The sequence below is a fragment of the Astatotilapia calliptera genome, chromosome 16 (genome assembly GCF_964374335.1).
Source record: "Astatotilapia calliptera chromosome 16, fAstCal68.1, whole genome shotgun sequence".
NCBI lineage: Eukaryota > Metazoa > Chordata > Actinopteri > Cichliformes > Cichlidae > Astatotilapia > Astatotilapia calliptera.
The window spans coordinates 34,323,430-34,339,585 of record NC_137437.1 but is presented as its reverse complement, the minus strand read 5'-3'; the positions used below and the strand labels follow the sequence as shown (position 1 = coordinate 34,339,585).

Sequence of the window (16,156 nt, the reverse complement as noted above, 5' to 3'; positions counted from 1 at the left end):
AAATCCAAGAAAACAGTCTACCTTAAAAACTTTTGATATCAGAACAAAAATTTTAAAACGTTTTAATATTTCTTTTTCAAGAACCTGCAGGTTTGTTTTATTATGTGTTTAGTACATGATACATATTAAATCCCCTGTGATTTTCCAAAGCTGTGAGCTTTCATTCCAGATCAATGATTGGCTGGTTTGAAATCCCAGCTCACGTGTTGCTGTTATCTGTACCTGATAGAGGAGAGAGGAGAACAGATACAGCGAGCGACTAGGCTTCACTTCTCTCAATCACAATGAATAATGTTTCTGTAATATCAATGTTTTTTCTTTCAGGTTTCAATGAAACAGTCAGTCACAGGTTTGTTCTCTTTTTCCTCAGTTTGTTGTGTTACTGCATCATTTGCCTCGTCAATGTTTCTCTCATTGTGATCATCATCTTGGACAGCAACCTCCATGAATCAATGTATATTCTGCTCTGTGTCTTTTGCATCAATGCACTTTATGGAACAGCAGGTTTCTACCCCAGATTTCTCTGGGATCTCCTCTCTGATGTTCATCTCATCTCATATTACGGTTGCCTTATTCAGAATCAGGTAGTTTACTCTTTTATCTGTGGTGAACTGTCGATTCTTGCACTCATGGCATATGACAGATATGTGGCCATATGTCAGCCACTGAAGTACCACTCTATCATGACAAAGCAAAGAGTCATAAGGTTTGCATGTTTTTTGTGGTTCACAACTTTCTGCATTATGGCTGTGAATACCTTTCTAACATTTAGATTGAAGTTATGCAGCCCGTATATTTCCAGACTCTTCTGTGTGAACTGGAGTATTGTTCAACTCGCTTGTTTCCCAGCACAAACTGCAATCAATGCTATATCTGCAAATATTACAATAATTATTTATTTGCTTCATGGTGCTTTTATAGTTTGGTCCTATATGTATATCATTCAAACATGTCTCAGGTCTATAGAAAACAGGGCAAAGTTCATGCAAACATGTGTCCCACATCTCGTCTCATTATTTACTTTTGTTGTGGCAGTACTTACTGATATTATAAGTATGCGACTGGGTTCGAAAGAGTTGCCTCGGACCCTTCAAAACTTTGTAGCAATAGAATTTCTTGTCATTCCTCCTATTATGAATCCTCTGATTTACGGTTTCAAACTGACCAAAATTCGAAAAAGATTTTATAGTGTTGTTATTTTAAAAAGAACTAATTTTTGTTTTATTCGATCAGAAAATAGTTTCACACACAGCTAAGTGTCACACCCATTGTTTGACATCCATTTTAAAATAAGTCCAAAAAAATGTTTAATTTTTACTGAAATTTGTGTTTTATTTGGAGTTGTCTGAAAACATGTCTATTGATGTGAGCGGATATGACGTTTTATTATTTATCTGCATTTCGCAGATGATTTACATTTTGTAGTTGTCTTTGCACTAAATGTATTTTTGATGGTCACCTGCCTAATTAACAAAAAAACACTGATATGTAGAAAGGCTGTAAATTTCAGTCTTTCTTCTCATTACTGTTCAAGGAAATAACAGGCACCGTGGAGACTGCACATGTGAAAAGGATTAAAAGACAAACTGTTTTAGATGTGGCAGCACTATCAGAGTGTCAATCTATTTTGATATTATGCTGTCTTATAAATCTGATCCACAACCACATGGATGTGAAGCAGTTTTAGTAGTTTTCTCAGTTTTATCCTCTTTCTCTTCAACACTTATTGAAACAGTCAGAGGTTTTAGCAACTGGACCAGTTTTTGAATTTCTGCTTAATCAAACATGAAATCCGTTTTTACTTAACACTTGTACAATTAAATGGCTTTTCCATTGTTTGAAGGATTGAAAGTTGAAGCTGAAGATGTACAGTGCAAATCAGTTTTTCTACATGACAAAATGTTTCTTTTTACTGTATTAAGTAAAAAGAAATGAGAAATCTGTTAAATAGTAAGAAATAAATGTGTATAGTTGCAAAAAAAAAAAAAGATCTGGTAGCTCATTTCTCAGCAGCAGGTGAGGCCAAGAAGCACCACATCCCACACACAAACTACCAGCAAAGGCCTCCTCAATAGGCGTGTTCTCTCCCTGCTGTTCTTGACCCTCTAAACTGATTGACTAGAATGCCTTTTATTGTCACTATAAACACTCCTACCCAGTGCAGACATGTGGGAAAAGAAGAAAGGGGGGTGAGGTGCACAGTTCTGTGGCACTGTATACATATTGTAAATGGCCTGTATTTTGTAAAGCGCTTTACTTAGTCCCTATGGACCCCAAAGCACTTTACACATTCAGTCATCCACCCATTCACACACTGGTGATGGCAGCTACATTGTAGCCACAGCCACCCTGGGGCGCACTGACAGAGGCGAGGCTGCTGAACACTGGCGCCACCGGGCCCTCTGACCACCACCAGTAGGCAACGGGTGAAGTGTCTTGCCCAAGGACACAAAGACCGAGACTGTCCAAGCCGGGGCTCGAACCGGCAACCGTCCGATTACAAGACGAACTCCCAACTCTTGAGCCACAATCGTCCCACTCCAAGTCCCCGCCCTCAGTGGCCAGCAGCTTCCTAACATCACTCATATCACTGAGCCTGTTCCACTGACTCTCTCTGGCAATCATTCCCAGACTATACAGCTGTACAGGGAATGCAGAATTATTAGGCAAGTTGTATTTTTGAGGAATAATCTTATTATTGAACAACAACCATGTTCTCAATGAACCCAAAAAACTCATTAATATCAAAGCTGAATGTTTTTGGAAGTAGTTTTTAGTTTGTTTTTAGTTTTAGCTATTTTAGGGGGATATCTGTGTGTGCAGGTGACTATTACTGTGCAGAATTATTAGGCAACTTGACAAAAAACAAATATATACCCATTTCAATTATTTATTTTTACCAGTGAAACCAATATAACATCTCCACATTCACAAATAGACATTTCTGACATTCAAAAACAAAACAAAAACAAATCAGCGACCAATATAGCCACCTTTCTTTGCAAGGACACTCAAAAGCCTGCCATCCATGGATTCTGTCAGTGTTTTGATCTGTTCACCATCAACATTGCGTGCAGCAGCAACCACAGCCTCCCAGACACTGTTCAGAGAGGTGTACTGTTTTCCCTCCTTGTAAATCTCACATTTGATGATGGACCACAGGTTCTCAATGGGGTTCAGATCAGGTGAACAAGGTGGCCATGTCATTCGTTTTTCTTCTTTTATACCCTTTCTTGCCAGCCACGCTGTGGAGTACTTGGACGCGTGTGATGGAGCATTGTCCTGCATGAAAATCATGTTTTTCTTGAAGGATGCAGACTTCTTCCTGTACCACTGCTTGAAGAAGGTGTCTTCCAGAAACTGGCAGTAGGACTGGGAGTTGAGCTTGACTCCATCCTCAACCCGAAAAGGCCCCAATCTTGAGATATTTCTTGGCCCAGTCTTGACGTTTCAGCTTGTGTGTCTTGTTCAGTGGTGGTCGTCTTTCAGCCTTTCTTACCTTGGCCATGTCTCTGAGTATTGCACACCTTGTGCTTTTGGGCACTCCAGTGATGTTGCAGCTCTGAAATATGGCCAAACTGGTGGCAAGTGGCATCTTGGCAGCTGCACGCTTGACTTTTCTCAGTTCATGGGCAGTTATTTTGCGCCTTGGTTTTTCCACACGCTTCTTGCGACCCTGTTGACTATTTTGAATGAAACGCTTGATTGTTCGATGATCACGCTTCAGAAGCTCTGCAATTTTGAGACTGCTGCATCCCTCTGCAAGATATCTCACTATTTTTGACTTTTCTGAGCCTGTCAAGTCCTTCTTTTGACCCATTTTGCCAAAGGAAAGGACGTTGCCTAATAATTATGCACTCCCTGTATGTGTTTCAAGCTACACTCACGCTACTAGTTCTGGGTTACCCGTGGTTGCATCAACATAACCCTGTTATCTATTGGAAAAAACTCTTGAGCCACGATCGCCCAGTCATATGAGCAGGTCAATATCAAAAAATATCAAATATACAAATATTGGAAAGAAATAAATAGTTTATATTTACAGTGAGGTATTTGACATAAATTAAATATTGCACAGTGGTGGTAGTGTTTGTATATTCTGTGTATAGAGGGGAGGCTTGAATTGGGGGGTGAAACTGTGTCGTCGGTTCATGTGTGAGTTCAGGGTGCTCATGGCTTTTGCAAAGGAACTGTTCCTAAGTCTGTCAGTGTTTGTGCTGATGCACCTGTAGCGCTTCCCTGAGGGAAGTAGATCGAACAGGTCAAAACCTGGGTGGCAGCTGCCCTTGATGATGTTTGTTGCTCTGTTGAGGCAGCGGGTGAAACAATTGTCCGCCAAGGAGGGGAGAGGGCAGCCAATAATCTTCTATGCTACCTTGATTACACTGTGAAACTTCACTCTGTTCCCATCTTTGAGATAAGTCTGACTAATGTGGTGTCTTCAGCAAACTTGATGATGATGTTGTTGTTGTGGGTCGAACTGCAGTCTTAGGTTTAGAGACAATACAGGAGGGGGCTCAGCACACAGCCTTGTGGGGAGCCAGTGCTCAGCATGCGAGTGGAGGAGAGATGGGGGCCAAGTCTCACAGTCTGGGGCCGGTTGGTGAGAAAGTCAAAGGCCAAGAGTGACCAGTTTGGTGAAGAGGATATCCGGGATGATTGTATAGAAAGCTGAGCTGTAATCCACAAAGAGCATCCATCCATCCATCTGCTTATCCGGGGCTGGGTCACAGGGGCCGCAGCCCTAGCAGAGAAGCCCAGACCTCCCTCTCCTCAGCCACCTCCTCCAGCTTATCTGGGGGAACACCAAGGAGTTCCCAAGCCAGCTGAGAGATAAAATCTCTCTAGTGTGTCCCAGGTCTGCCTCGGGGCCTCCTCCTGGTGGGACATGCCCGAAACACCTCATTCAGGAGGTGCCCAGGATGCTTGAACAACCTCAAATGGCTCAATTCAATGTGGAGGAGCAGCTGCTCTACTCTGAGCCCCTCCCGGAAGACTGAACTTCTCACCCTATCTCTAAGGGAGAGGCCAGCCACCCTTTGGAGGAAGCCCATTTCTGCCGCTTGTATCCGCAATCTCGTTCTTTCGATCACTACCCACAGCTCATGACCATAGGGGAGGGGAAGGACGTAGATCGACCAGTATATTGAGAGCTTCGCTTTTACACTCAGCTCTCTCTTCACCACAACAGACTGGAATAGTGTCCATATCACTGCAGCCGCAGCACCAATCCGTCTGTCGATCTCCCGTCTCTCGTCACTCATGAACAAGACCCTGAGATACTTAAACTTGGGGCAGGAACTCGTCCCTGACCTGAAGTGGGCACTCCACTCTTTTCCGGCTGAGGACCATGGCCTCAGATTTGGAAGTGCTGATTCTCATTCCCACTGCTTCACACTCAGCTTTGAACCGTTCCAAAGCGAGCAGAAGGCCATCACCTGATGAAGCCAACAGAACCACAAAGTAGAGATGAGATTCTGACAAACCCCACAAAGAGCTTTCTGACGTACTTTGCCGCTGCTCCAGGTGGCTCAGCACAGAGTGGAGAGCTACGTTGATGGCATCTTCTATGGATCTGTTCGCATGATTTGCAAACTGGTAATCACTGGTCTGATCCACAATGAAGACGAGTCCGCATAGAAACAGGATGTGGACCAGCTGTTCCACTGTTGCAGTCAGAACCACCCAGACCCAACCGTGGAGGTGGCAGTGAACCTTCAGACTCACCCTAACTATCCTCAAAAATAGAGTACTTACCGTGGATCACTTCAGATTCCTAGGATCCACCTTTCCACATGATCTGAAGTGGTCCCCACATATAGACTCTATCCAGAAGAAGGCCCAGCAGAGGTTGTGGTTCCTGCAGCAACTCAGAATTTACAACCTGATCTCTGAGACCATGGTTTTATGCAAAAAAAACCCTTTGATTTACTCATTTCTGGGCTGGAGGAAAAGGGGGTGATCGTGGTGCAACGATAAGGTTACACCACTCTGCAGAAAATTGGAAAAGCACCTGGGATGGAATCTTTCCATTGTGGAATAGGAAAGGTAGAGAGTGAGCAGGCGGCAGAGTAACAGGTAAGTAGCAGGTAACAGGTGCAAACAAGTCTTTTTTCCACAGAGTTACTAAGAGGCAAAGACAAAGCAACATTCACAAGAACTTCTTACTGTCTTACTAGTGACTTCAGCAAACGTCAGAGAGCCTGATCCTTATCACTGAAGCAACAATGATCTGACTGGACTACGAAAGACTACAATGAAAAACAGAAGAAAACCACAACAAGCCCTGGACAATTATGTTTAATTGGCATAAATGTAAAAAAAATCCTAACAGTATTATGAAGAAAGCATTTTTTAAATAAAGTTGTAAAACGTTTTAATATTTCTTTTTCAAGAACCTGCAGGTTTGTTTTATTATGTGTTTAGTAGGGGTGCAACGATATTCGTATCGATATTGAACCGTTCGATACAGTGCTTTCGGTTCGGTACGCATATGTATCGAACAATACAACATTTGTAATTTATTTTATCAACTTTCCTTCTGACGATGCTGTCTGTGTGGAGCGCTCAGTGAATCTGCGTTCGACTACTCCGCCTAGGCTGCACTGTCGAGCGCAGATCCACTGAGCGCTCCACACAGACAGCATAGTCAGAAGGAAGAGCGCAGGGCAAGCTAGCGAGACAGAAGTTAAGCTCTCTTTGCAACATGGACCTCCCCCACCCTCATTCAGATCTGGCGTTTGGAATTATTTTGGTTTTCATGTGACGTATGACCCTGAAGGTAAGCGCGTCATGGACTAAAGTAAAACAGTATGTTGGATGTGCCACGCAATGCTCAATTACATGGGTGGGAGCTAGTGTGTTAGCGCAGTTAGCTCGTTAACATGTTGGCCGTCTAGCCCCATGCACGGGGCTATCAGGGGTAGCTCGTTAACGGAGATTTGCCGTGTTGTGGCGTTAAGGTCATTTTAACGAGGTTAACCTGAAAGCACTAGTGGGAACACAACGAATATGACTGCACATCGACGTCCCGGGGCTAGCGATTTTTCCAGTCGGGCTACCAAAATCTATCTCTGCCCTGCCCGTCGGGCTATTGTAGGAAGGAAAAATCAATGCTTTTGCATTCTTTCGGAAATGTAGCTGGGTAATTATGTCATTGGCATCGGTGAGCCACTGTCAATATGTGACATATTGAAATCGAGTTTGAATTTGCGCTTGTTTTTTTGCTTTCACTTTGCAATCCCGTGAACTGTGTATAGAGAGTGACAGTACTGATTGGTGAGTGATGATAATTTGTGCACCAATTCCTCTGACATCGTCTTATCAATCGTTAGCTTACTATGCAAACATGACAAGTGAAATCTCCCGCAGCTTAAACATGTGAGAGGTTGATCGCGCAGAAAATCGCTGAGCTTATGTGAGTGCGTGTGTAAAAGCAGCAGGATATATATTTCAGTTCTGCTGAGCCAAATAAGACAGGTCAGGGTGAAGAAGTGACAGCCAAAGAAAAGCTTACCACAAAACGGAAAAGTTATGACAAATCAGACTATAAGGCAAAAAGAAAGTGCAGCTTTATGGTTTCATGGACAAAATAATTTCTGTGGCTGCAATATGACGAGCTAAATAACCAGGGCTGCACATAAGTGGTCCGCAGGTGCGCATTCGCTGTCAAGATATAAAAAACACACACAAGGGTTAGGGTTAAATTTAAAAACTGTACTTTTGAGTTAAAATATATATTTATAATTTTAATAAATGACAAATTAAAAAGGCATGAACATTTTTTTTTGTATCGAAAAAATATCGAACTGTGATAACAAAGTATCGAACCGAACCGTGAATTTTGTGTATCGTTGCACCCCTAGTGTTTAGTACATGATACATATTAAATCCCCTGTGATTTTCCAAAGCTGTGAGCTTTCATTCCAGATCAATGATTGGCTGGTTTGAAATCCCAGCTCACGTGTTGCTGTTATCTGTACCTGATAGAGGAGAGAGGAGAACAGATACAGTGAGAGACTAGGCTTCACTTACATCTCTCAATCACAATGAATAATGTTTCTGTAATAACAATGTTTTTTCTTTCAGGTTTCAATGAAACAGTCAGTCACAGGTTTGTTCTCTTTTTCCTCAGTTTGTTTTGCTACTGCTTCATTTGCCTCGTCAATGTTTCTCTCATTGTGATCATCATCTTGGACAGCAACCTCCAGGAATCAATGTATATTCTGCTCTGTGTCTTTTGCATCAATGCACTTTATGGAACAGCAGGTTTCTTTCCCAAAATTCTCTGGGATCTCCTCTCTGATGTTCATCTCATCTCATATTACGGTTGCCTTATTCAGTCTCAGGTGATTAATTCTTTTGTCTGCGGCGAACTGTCGATTCTTGCACTCATGGCATATGACAGATATGTGGCCATATGTCAGCCACTGAAGTACCACTCTATCATGTCAAAGCAAAGAGTCATAAGGTTTGCATGTTTTTTGTGGTTCACAAATTTCTGCATTATGGCTGTGAATGCCTTTCTAACATCCAGACTGAAGTTATGCAGCCCGTATATTTCCACACTCTTCTGTGTGAACTGGAGTATTGTTCAACTCGCTTGTTTTCCAGCACAAACTATAGTTAATGGCATATTTGCAAATATTACAATAATTATTTATTTGCTTCATGGTGTTTTTATAGTTTGGTCCTATATGTATATCATTCAAACATGTGTAAAGTCTATAGAAAACAGAGCAATGCAAACATGTGTCCCACATCTCGTCTCATTATTTACTTTTGTTGTGGCAATACTTACTAATATTATAAGTATGCGACTGGGTTCGAAAGAGTTGCCTCGGACCCTTCAAAACTTTATAGCATTAGAGTTTCTTGTCATTCCTCCTGTTATGAATCCTCTGATTTACGGTTTCAAACTGACCAAAATTCGAAAAAAATTTCATAGTGTTGTTATTTTAAAAGTAACTATTTTTTGTTTTATTCGATCAGAAAATAGTTTCACACACAGCTAAGTGTCACACCCATTGTTTGACATCCATTTTAAAATAAGTCCAAAAAAAATGTTTAATTTTTACTGAAATTTGTGTTTTATTTGGAGTTGTCTGAAAACATGTCTATTGATGTGAGCGGATATGAAGTTTTATTATTTATCTGCATTTCCCAGATGATTTACATTTTGTAGATGTCTTTGCACTAAATGTATTTTTGATGGTCACCTGCCTAATTACCAAAAAAACACTGATATGTAGAAAGGCTGTAAATTTCACTCTTTCTTCTCATTACTGTTCAAGGAAATAACTGGCACCGTGGAGACTGCACATGTGAAAAGGATTAAAAGACAAACTGTTTTAGATGTGGCAGCACTATCAGAGTGTCAATCTATTTTGATATTATGCTGTTTTTTTTTTTTGTTTTTTTTTTGTTTTGTGTCCCGTCTGGATCTTTAGCCATCAGAATTGTTGTCTTAAGGCCAAGAAAGATGCCAAGCGGATTTATTTTACCAAGTGGATCATCATGGCCTTGCCATATTGGTCCATTTGATTGACCTTTATTATAATTATGAATTTATTTTATTTTCAGTTGCTACAAACGGGACAGACATGACTGGGGGATAGGACAGGGAGAAAGAATGAAAGAAAGAGAGGGAGAGAAAGAAAACCAAAGGGGAGAAGAGACGGTGAGAAGGGGGGAAGAAAGAAAAAAGCAAAAAAACAAAACACCTGGGTCACCTGTATGGAGAAAAAAAACAGAAGAGAAAGCAAACAACAAAGAGCAACATAATAAAAAAAACGGCACCATCACAATAAACTAGCTAGCAGTAGATATCAGTAGATACTAAATAATAAACGATATTGTGCAGCACGCAAGATAGACAGCGCACAATGTGCTTTGAGGCAGCAGCCAAGAAAGCTGTAGTCCGCATCTGTGAATACCCGTGTGTACACCTGTGTGCATACCTGTGTGGATCAGCATGCTTGCATTCCAAAGGTTTCTCCATGTAACGATCTGCTAGGGAGTGTGGGGAGCCACAGCCCCGTCCTCCAGGGCATGAAGCAGGTATGGAGCAGGTCAAAACTCCAGACATCCAGAGGCCCCCAGAACACAAGAGACCAAGGAAGACCAACAGAGGGGCAGCCGCGCCATATTATGCTGTCTTATAAATCTGATCCACAACCACATGGATGTGAAGCAGTTTTAGTAGTTTTCTCAGTTTTATCCTCTTTTTCTTTAACACTTATTGAAACAGTCAGAGGTTTTAGCAACTGGACCAGTTTTTGAATTTCTGCTTAATCAAACATGAAATCCGTTTTTACTTAACACTTGTACAATTAAATGGCTTTTCCATTGTTTGAAGGATTGAAAGTTGAAGCTGAAGATGTACAGTGCAAATCAGTTTTTCTACATGACAAAATGTTTCTTTTTACTGTATTAAGTAAAAAGAAATGAGAAATCTGTTAAATAGTAAGAAATAAATGTGTATAGTTGCAAAAAAATAAAATAAAAATCTGGTAGCTCATTTCTCAGCAGCAGGTGAGGCCAAGAAGCACCACATCCCACACAAACTACCAGCAAAGGCCTCCTCAATAGGCGTGTTCTCTCCCTGCTGTTCTTGACCCTCTAAACTGATTGACTAGAATGCCATTTATTGTCACTATACACATGTACAAAGAGATTGAGAGCATCTCGTACCCAGTGCAGACATGTGGAAAAGAAGAAAGGGGGGGTGAGGTCCACAGTTCTGTGGCACTGTATACATATGAGCAGGTCAATATCTATATTTACAGTGGGGTATTTGACATAAATTAAATATTGCACAGTAGTGGTAGTTTTTGTATATTCTGTGTATAGAGGGGAGGCTTGAATTGGGGGGTGAAACTGTGTCATCGGTTCATGTGTGAGTTCAGGGTGCTCATGGCTTTTGCAAAGGAACTGTTCCTAAGTCTGTCAGTGTTTGTGCTGATGCACCTGTAGCGCTTCCCTGAGGGAAGCAGGTCAAACAGGTCAAAACCTGGGTGGGAGCTGCCCTTGATGATGTTTGTTGCTCTGTTGAGGCAGCGGGTGAAATAAATGTCCGCCAAGGAGGGGAGAGGGCAGCCAATAATCTTCTGTGCTGCCTTGATTACACTGTGAAGCTTCACTCTGTTCCCATCTGGTCAGCTGCCGTACCTTACTTTGATGCAGTATGTCAGCAGGCTGTCAATGGACAGGTAGTAGAAGATCAGCAGCAGGTTGGAGTCCAGTTTGTGCTTCCTGGAAACCGGAAGGTGTGGACCCTCTCCAACCATCACTGTTGATGTATCGGGGGCCTAAGTCAGTGCTGTGCCAACTGAAGTCGACAATGATCTCTTTGGTTTTCATAATAGTCAGTGCTTGTTTTTTCTCTGAACACTATGATGTCGACTGGGGGTGGCTGTAGCTCAGGTGGTAGAGCAGATCGGAAGGTTGGTGGTTCGATTCCTGGCTTCCCCTAGTCTACATGCCAAATATCCTTGGGCAAGATACTAACCCCAAACTGCTCTCCGATGCATCCATCGGAGTATGAATGTGTGTGAATGTTAGCTATAAAAGCACTTAGAAAAATGTGCTTGTGCGAATGGGTGAATGCAAAAGTTGTGTAAAGCGCTTTGAGTGCTCAGATGAGTAGAAAAGCACTATATAAGAACCAGTCCATTTACCATTTAACTTCAGGTCTTCCTCTCGGTAGTCTGACTCGTCTCCCTTTGAGATAAGTCTGACTAATGTGGTGTCTTCAGCAAACTTGATGATAATGTTGTTGTGGGTTGAACTGCAGTCTTAAGTTTAGAGACAATACAGGAGGGGGCTCAGCACACAGCCTTGTGGGGAGCCAGTGCTCAGCATGCGAGTGGAGGAGAGATGGGGTCAAGTCTTACAGTCTGGGGCCGGTTGGTGAGAAAGTCAAAGGCCAAGAGTGACCAGTTTGGTGAAGAGGATATCCAGGATGATTGTATAGAAAGCTGAGCTGTAATCCACAAAGAGCATCCATCCATCCATCTGCTTATCCGGGGCCGGGTCACAGGGGCCGCAGCCCTAGCAGAGGAGCCCAGACCTCCCTCTCCTCAGCCACCTCCTCCAACTTGTCTGGGGGAACACCAAGGAGTTCCCAGGCCAGCTGAGAGATAAAATCTCTCCATGGCTCCATTCAATGTGGAGGAGCAGCGGCTCTACTCTGAGCCCCTCCCGGAAGACTGAACTTCTCACCCTATCTCTAAGGGAGAGGCCAGCCACCCTTCGGAGGAAGCCCATTTCTGCCGCTTGTATCCGCAATCTCGTTCTTTCGGTCACTACCCACAGCTCGTGACCATTGGGGAGGGGAGGGACGTAGATCGACCAGTAAATTGAGAGCTTCGCTTTTACACTCAGCTCTCTCTTCACCACAACAGACTGGTATAGCATCCATATCACTGCAGCCGCAGCACCAATCCATCTGTCGATCTCCCACTCCCGTCACTCATGAACAAGACCCCGAGATACTTAAACTTGGTGTAACAAAGGACTGGACAGGCAGGGTTTTACTTGAGACACATGAAACACGTTATGGATCCTCATATTTTGGGGATGGACAGAAACCGGGTTAACCAGAGAGTCTATAACAAACGGACCAATGAAGGTGGGAGACAGTTTCTTTAACTCAGCTCGGAGCGGAACAAATCAGGTCCACAGCCAAACCTTTTGTCCCGGGGTGTAGGCAGGTGCGGGGGTCCGGTGACGGTCCACCAGGCGCTTATTGCGATCAGCTGTGCAAAGAAGGGCCGCCCGGGTGGCTCTCCAGGCACATCGACACCTCCGTAGATGCTGCTGGAAAGAGGGGACAAAGTGCTCACCTTCGACGGCCGGAAAGAGAGGTGTTCCAAAACATTGGAGAAGCAGTAATATTGTCATGTAGTGCTAAAATGCACCCTTTCAGTTTTGTTGACTTAGAAGTTAATTCATTTGATAAAGGTGCAAAAAGTTCATAAAATGTGATTATAAAATGTGAGGGATCTCATTACTCTGTTGAAGTATTAATGTTTTAAGAAGTTGATATATTTTTCTGAGAAATAATTCAAGTTGAAATATCTTAAAAAGAAGAACAGTTAAAAGCGAGGGATAAATATGGGAGAGTTAATCTTACAAGTTCATTTATTCTTAAAAGGGTAAATATAAGGTATATTTTCTGTTGCACTAAAACCTTGCGTGATGTAACTCAGGGGCGATTCTAGGATCAGAGCTTTGGGGGTGCTGAGCACCTAGAGAGCTGCCCAGCCAGGCAAGATAAACCTGTCTCTGTCAGTCCCTGCATCTGTAAATGTTGTCCCGAGTTCTCTCTGACTGTCACTTTGGTGCATTTAAACCCCCGTTCCTCCCTGTCCTCATCGTCTGTTGTCTTCATCTCCGTTATCAGTCATCATAATTTTACCATCTCTGTGCAAGTCTGCAAATTTCTTTATTAATATAAGATTCTTAAATTCATCAAGTCTCTCTGTACCTGGGTCCTCGTCACAAAACATGACATGACTGTTTTGTACATTTTAACACAATTTAATCCCCACATTTGTGAAAGAAAAGCAAAACACTTTTTTGAAAAGTCTGTAACAAAACCATGAAATCTGATCAAGCTTATTTAAATGCTGCAAAAGAAGAATGGATTGGAATAGAAAAAATACATATCCTAACCTTAATTACTGGGGGAGAATAATAAATGATGCTCATAGTGAGTAAAAAGTAAACTGAGTGCATTTTTTGGACAGAGATTCACTTTTAATGTGTATGTATAATATAATACAGATACATAAAAAACACTCCCAAAACAGAATTATTGCAAATAAATTATTACAAATATTAATAAAAACTATAAAAATGGAGGCAACTTTTCCTGTGGTAGAATTTATACAATGTATGAAAAAAAAATCTTTATTGCAGACCCTAATTTTACTAATTTAATAATACTAATTTTGTGTTGTAAGATTTATGAGTTTCATGCTTTCATAGTGGTACTAAGGAGAGCTTGACATTTTTATCAGGTGGTACACACTGTAAAAAGTTTGAGAAACACTGATAAGTTAAGTGTGTGTGTGCTTTTGGAAAACATTTAAAGCTGCTGTACAGAATCTTTGAAACAAGCTAGCTTAAAACATTTTTAGAATATAAACAGAGCTTCTGCTTCTCTTTACAGCTCCTCACTCCACCAGGGCTCTTTGGCAGTTTCTGATAGTGTGCAAATGTGATGTACATACTGCGGCAGTCATACAGACAACTGGACGGTCCAAAAGTTGGCCTACCTATTACTGGCTGAGGTTTCAGTAGAGTTGTGGCTGAACCACATAAAAATATATCATTAATTTTAATCTCCCCAATCAATTACAATGTTATGTTGGAATGTTGTTAAAGAGGGTCAAAAATGTTTCAACCCAGTTTGTTTTGCAGATTCTGTATAGCAGCTTTATTATAGGGAGAACACAACTTCCAGATTGTATGAGTAAAATCAGGTTTTTTCTCTTTATCAGTTTAACAGTTTCTATATTGCCTGTCACTGTTCCCTGTCTGTTTTCTTACGTGGTTCTTCCTGACCTTGTACTTTCTCCTCACGTTCCCCTCTTTCCTCTCTCCCTCTTTAGACTGACAATCATACACAAATAGATTGTATTCAATTAGATGAAAAGTTACATTAATATGAAAAAAATTCTATTAAGATCACAAACAAAAAGTCCTCCCTCAGTGTACTTTCAACCAAAAGGCAAATAACCAAACCACATGAACATCTAATAAAAGATGTAAACATTGAAACACTGATCCAACATTGTTCTTGATTGACGGATCATTTGATCTTACACTTTTACCTGAATGTGGCTCCTTTTTTTGAAAAAACTTCCTTATATCCATTATGAACCTGGCTGTCTCTCTGTACACAAACACACACACACACACACACACACACACACACACACACACACACACACACACACACACACACACACACACACACACACACACACACACAACAGGAGTTATAAGGTTAATGGGCATTCAGTCAGTTAGCTAGTTAATATCCATTTCAAACAGGACAGTGGTAACAACAGTACGCTACGGACAATTTTAAGTTTTAGATTTTAAATAAGCTGTATACATTTCAATGGGGGCAACAGGACGGTCAAATGTCGCTGAATTGACTACAGAGCAGGACGGATTGTAGGGTAGCAAACATTGTCGGAAAAAACGTTTTTAACACTGCAGGTTACCTGGGTGTAATGCTTTTCAGCTAAAAACAAACATGGTCTGACTCCTACCTAACTATATAAAGAGTAACTGAAGGATAAATGCAGCTAATATGTCCTGTTTTAAGCCAGGCACTTACACCTCCGCTCCGCTGCGTCTCAGCCACCATCGCTCTGGCAGCAAGAGCGCTAGAGCCAGAGTAGGGGAGAGGCGAGCTGGAACAAACCATTTTGGGAGGAGGGGTTATCTATACTTTTGTTGTTACAATGTTACGTCTCAAACAAGTACAGTACTGTATGCTTTTTATATTTTTAGTAGTGTGTCACACAAAAAGCAAATATTGTCAAAAAAAAGAAAGAAATCTTTGGGGGTGCTTTGATTCATTTTGGGGCTGCTGAAGCACCCCCAAAATTGGGCTAAAATTGCCCCTGATGTAACTCAAGTTATTTCATGATGGTTGAGACATTGTATAACTAAAATAATTTGTTATACTTGAGCAATACTTGACTGAAAGATGAGTGATGGAAGAAGCATAGATAAAATAGTAATGTATGCACTCTGAACTTTGTGCATAGATTGGTTTTTGACCAGGACTGGATCATTCGAGATCTGAACCCTGTGGGTTCAGTGGCGAGCCAATCCCAAGAGAGTGACTGTAGACGGACCAGAGTACGGTGTGGCCAGCCGTGGGATCCATCTTCAGCGAACCTCAGGACTATAACTACATTCCTTGACACAGATAAGACTAACACTTTAAAAATCTACCCGGGTAGTGTTAGAACCAGTGGACAGAAACACACACACACACACACACACACACACACACACACACACACACACACACACAAGGAACTCTAATTTCTCTTTCCAAAGAGAAGTGGACTGAGCAACAGGAGCGGAAGCTCTTTAATTGAAACTCTTTGGAGAATTTCCTTAAAGA

General features: G+C 41.7%; 2 protein-coding genes across 2 annotated transcripts; both read left to right on the top strand.

The window, feature by feature from the left end:
* The first annotated feature begins 284 nt into the window (after positions 1-284).
* Positions 285-1,503, top strand: LOC113007606 (olfactory receptor 2K2-like). Its single transcript, XM_026144321.2, has one exon. The coding sequence runs from the start codon at positions 285-287 to the stop codon at positions 1,254-1,256; it is 972 nt and encodes a 323-aa protein (XP_026000106.2). The 3' UTR covers positions 1,257-1,503.
* Positions 1,504-8,048: 6,545 nt separating this feature from the next.
* On the top strand, positions 8,049-9,719 carry LOC113008325 (olfactory receptor 2K2-like). Its single transcript, XM_026145674.2, has one exon. It carries the CDS (start codon positions 8,049-8,051, stop codon positions 9,012-9,014), a length of 966 nt encoding a protein of 321 aa, XP_026001459.2. The 3' UTR covers positions 9,015-9,719.
* Positions 9,720-16,156: the final 6,437 nt, after the last annotated feature.

Coding starts and splice junctions, on each gene's coding strand:
- LOC113008325 (XM_026145674.2), top strand. CDS start 8,049: ATGAATAATGTTTCTGTAATAACAATGTTTTTTCTTTCAGGTTTCAAT.
- LOC113007606 (XM_026144321.2), top strand. CDS start 285: ATGAATAATGTTTCTGTAATATCAATGTTTTTTCTTTCAGGTTTCAAT.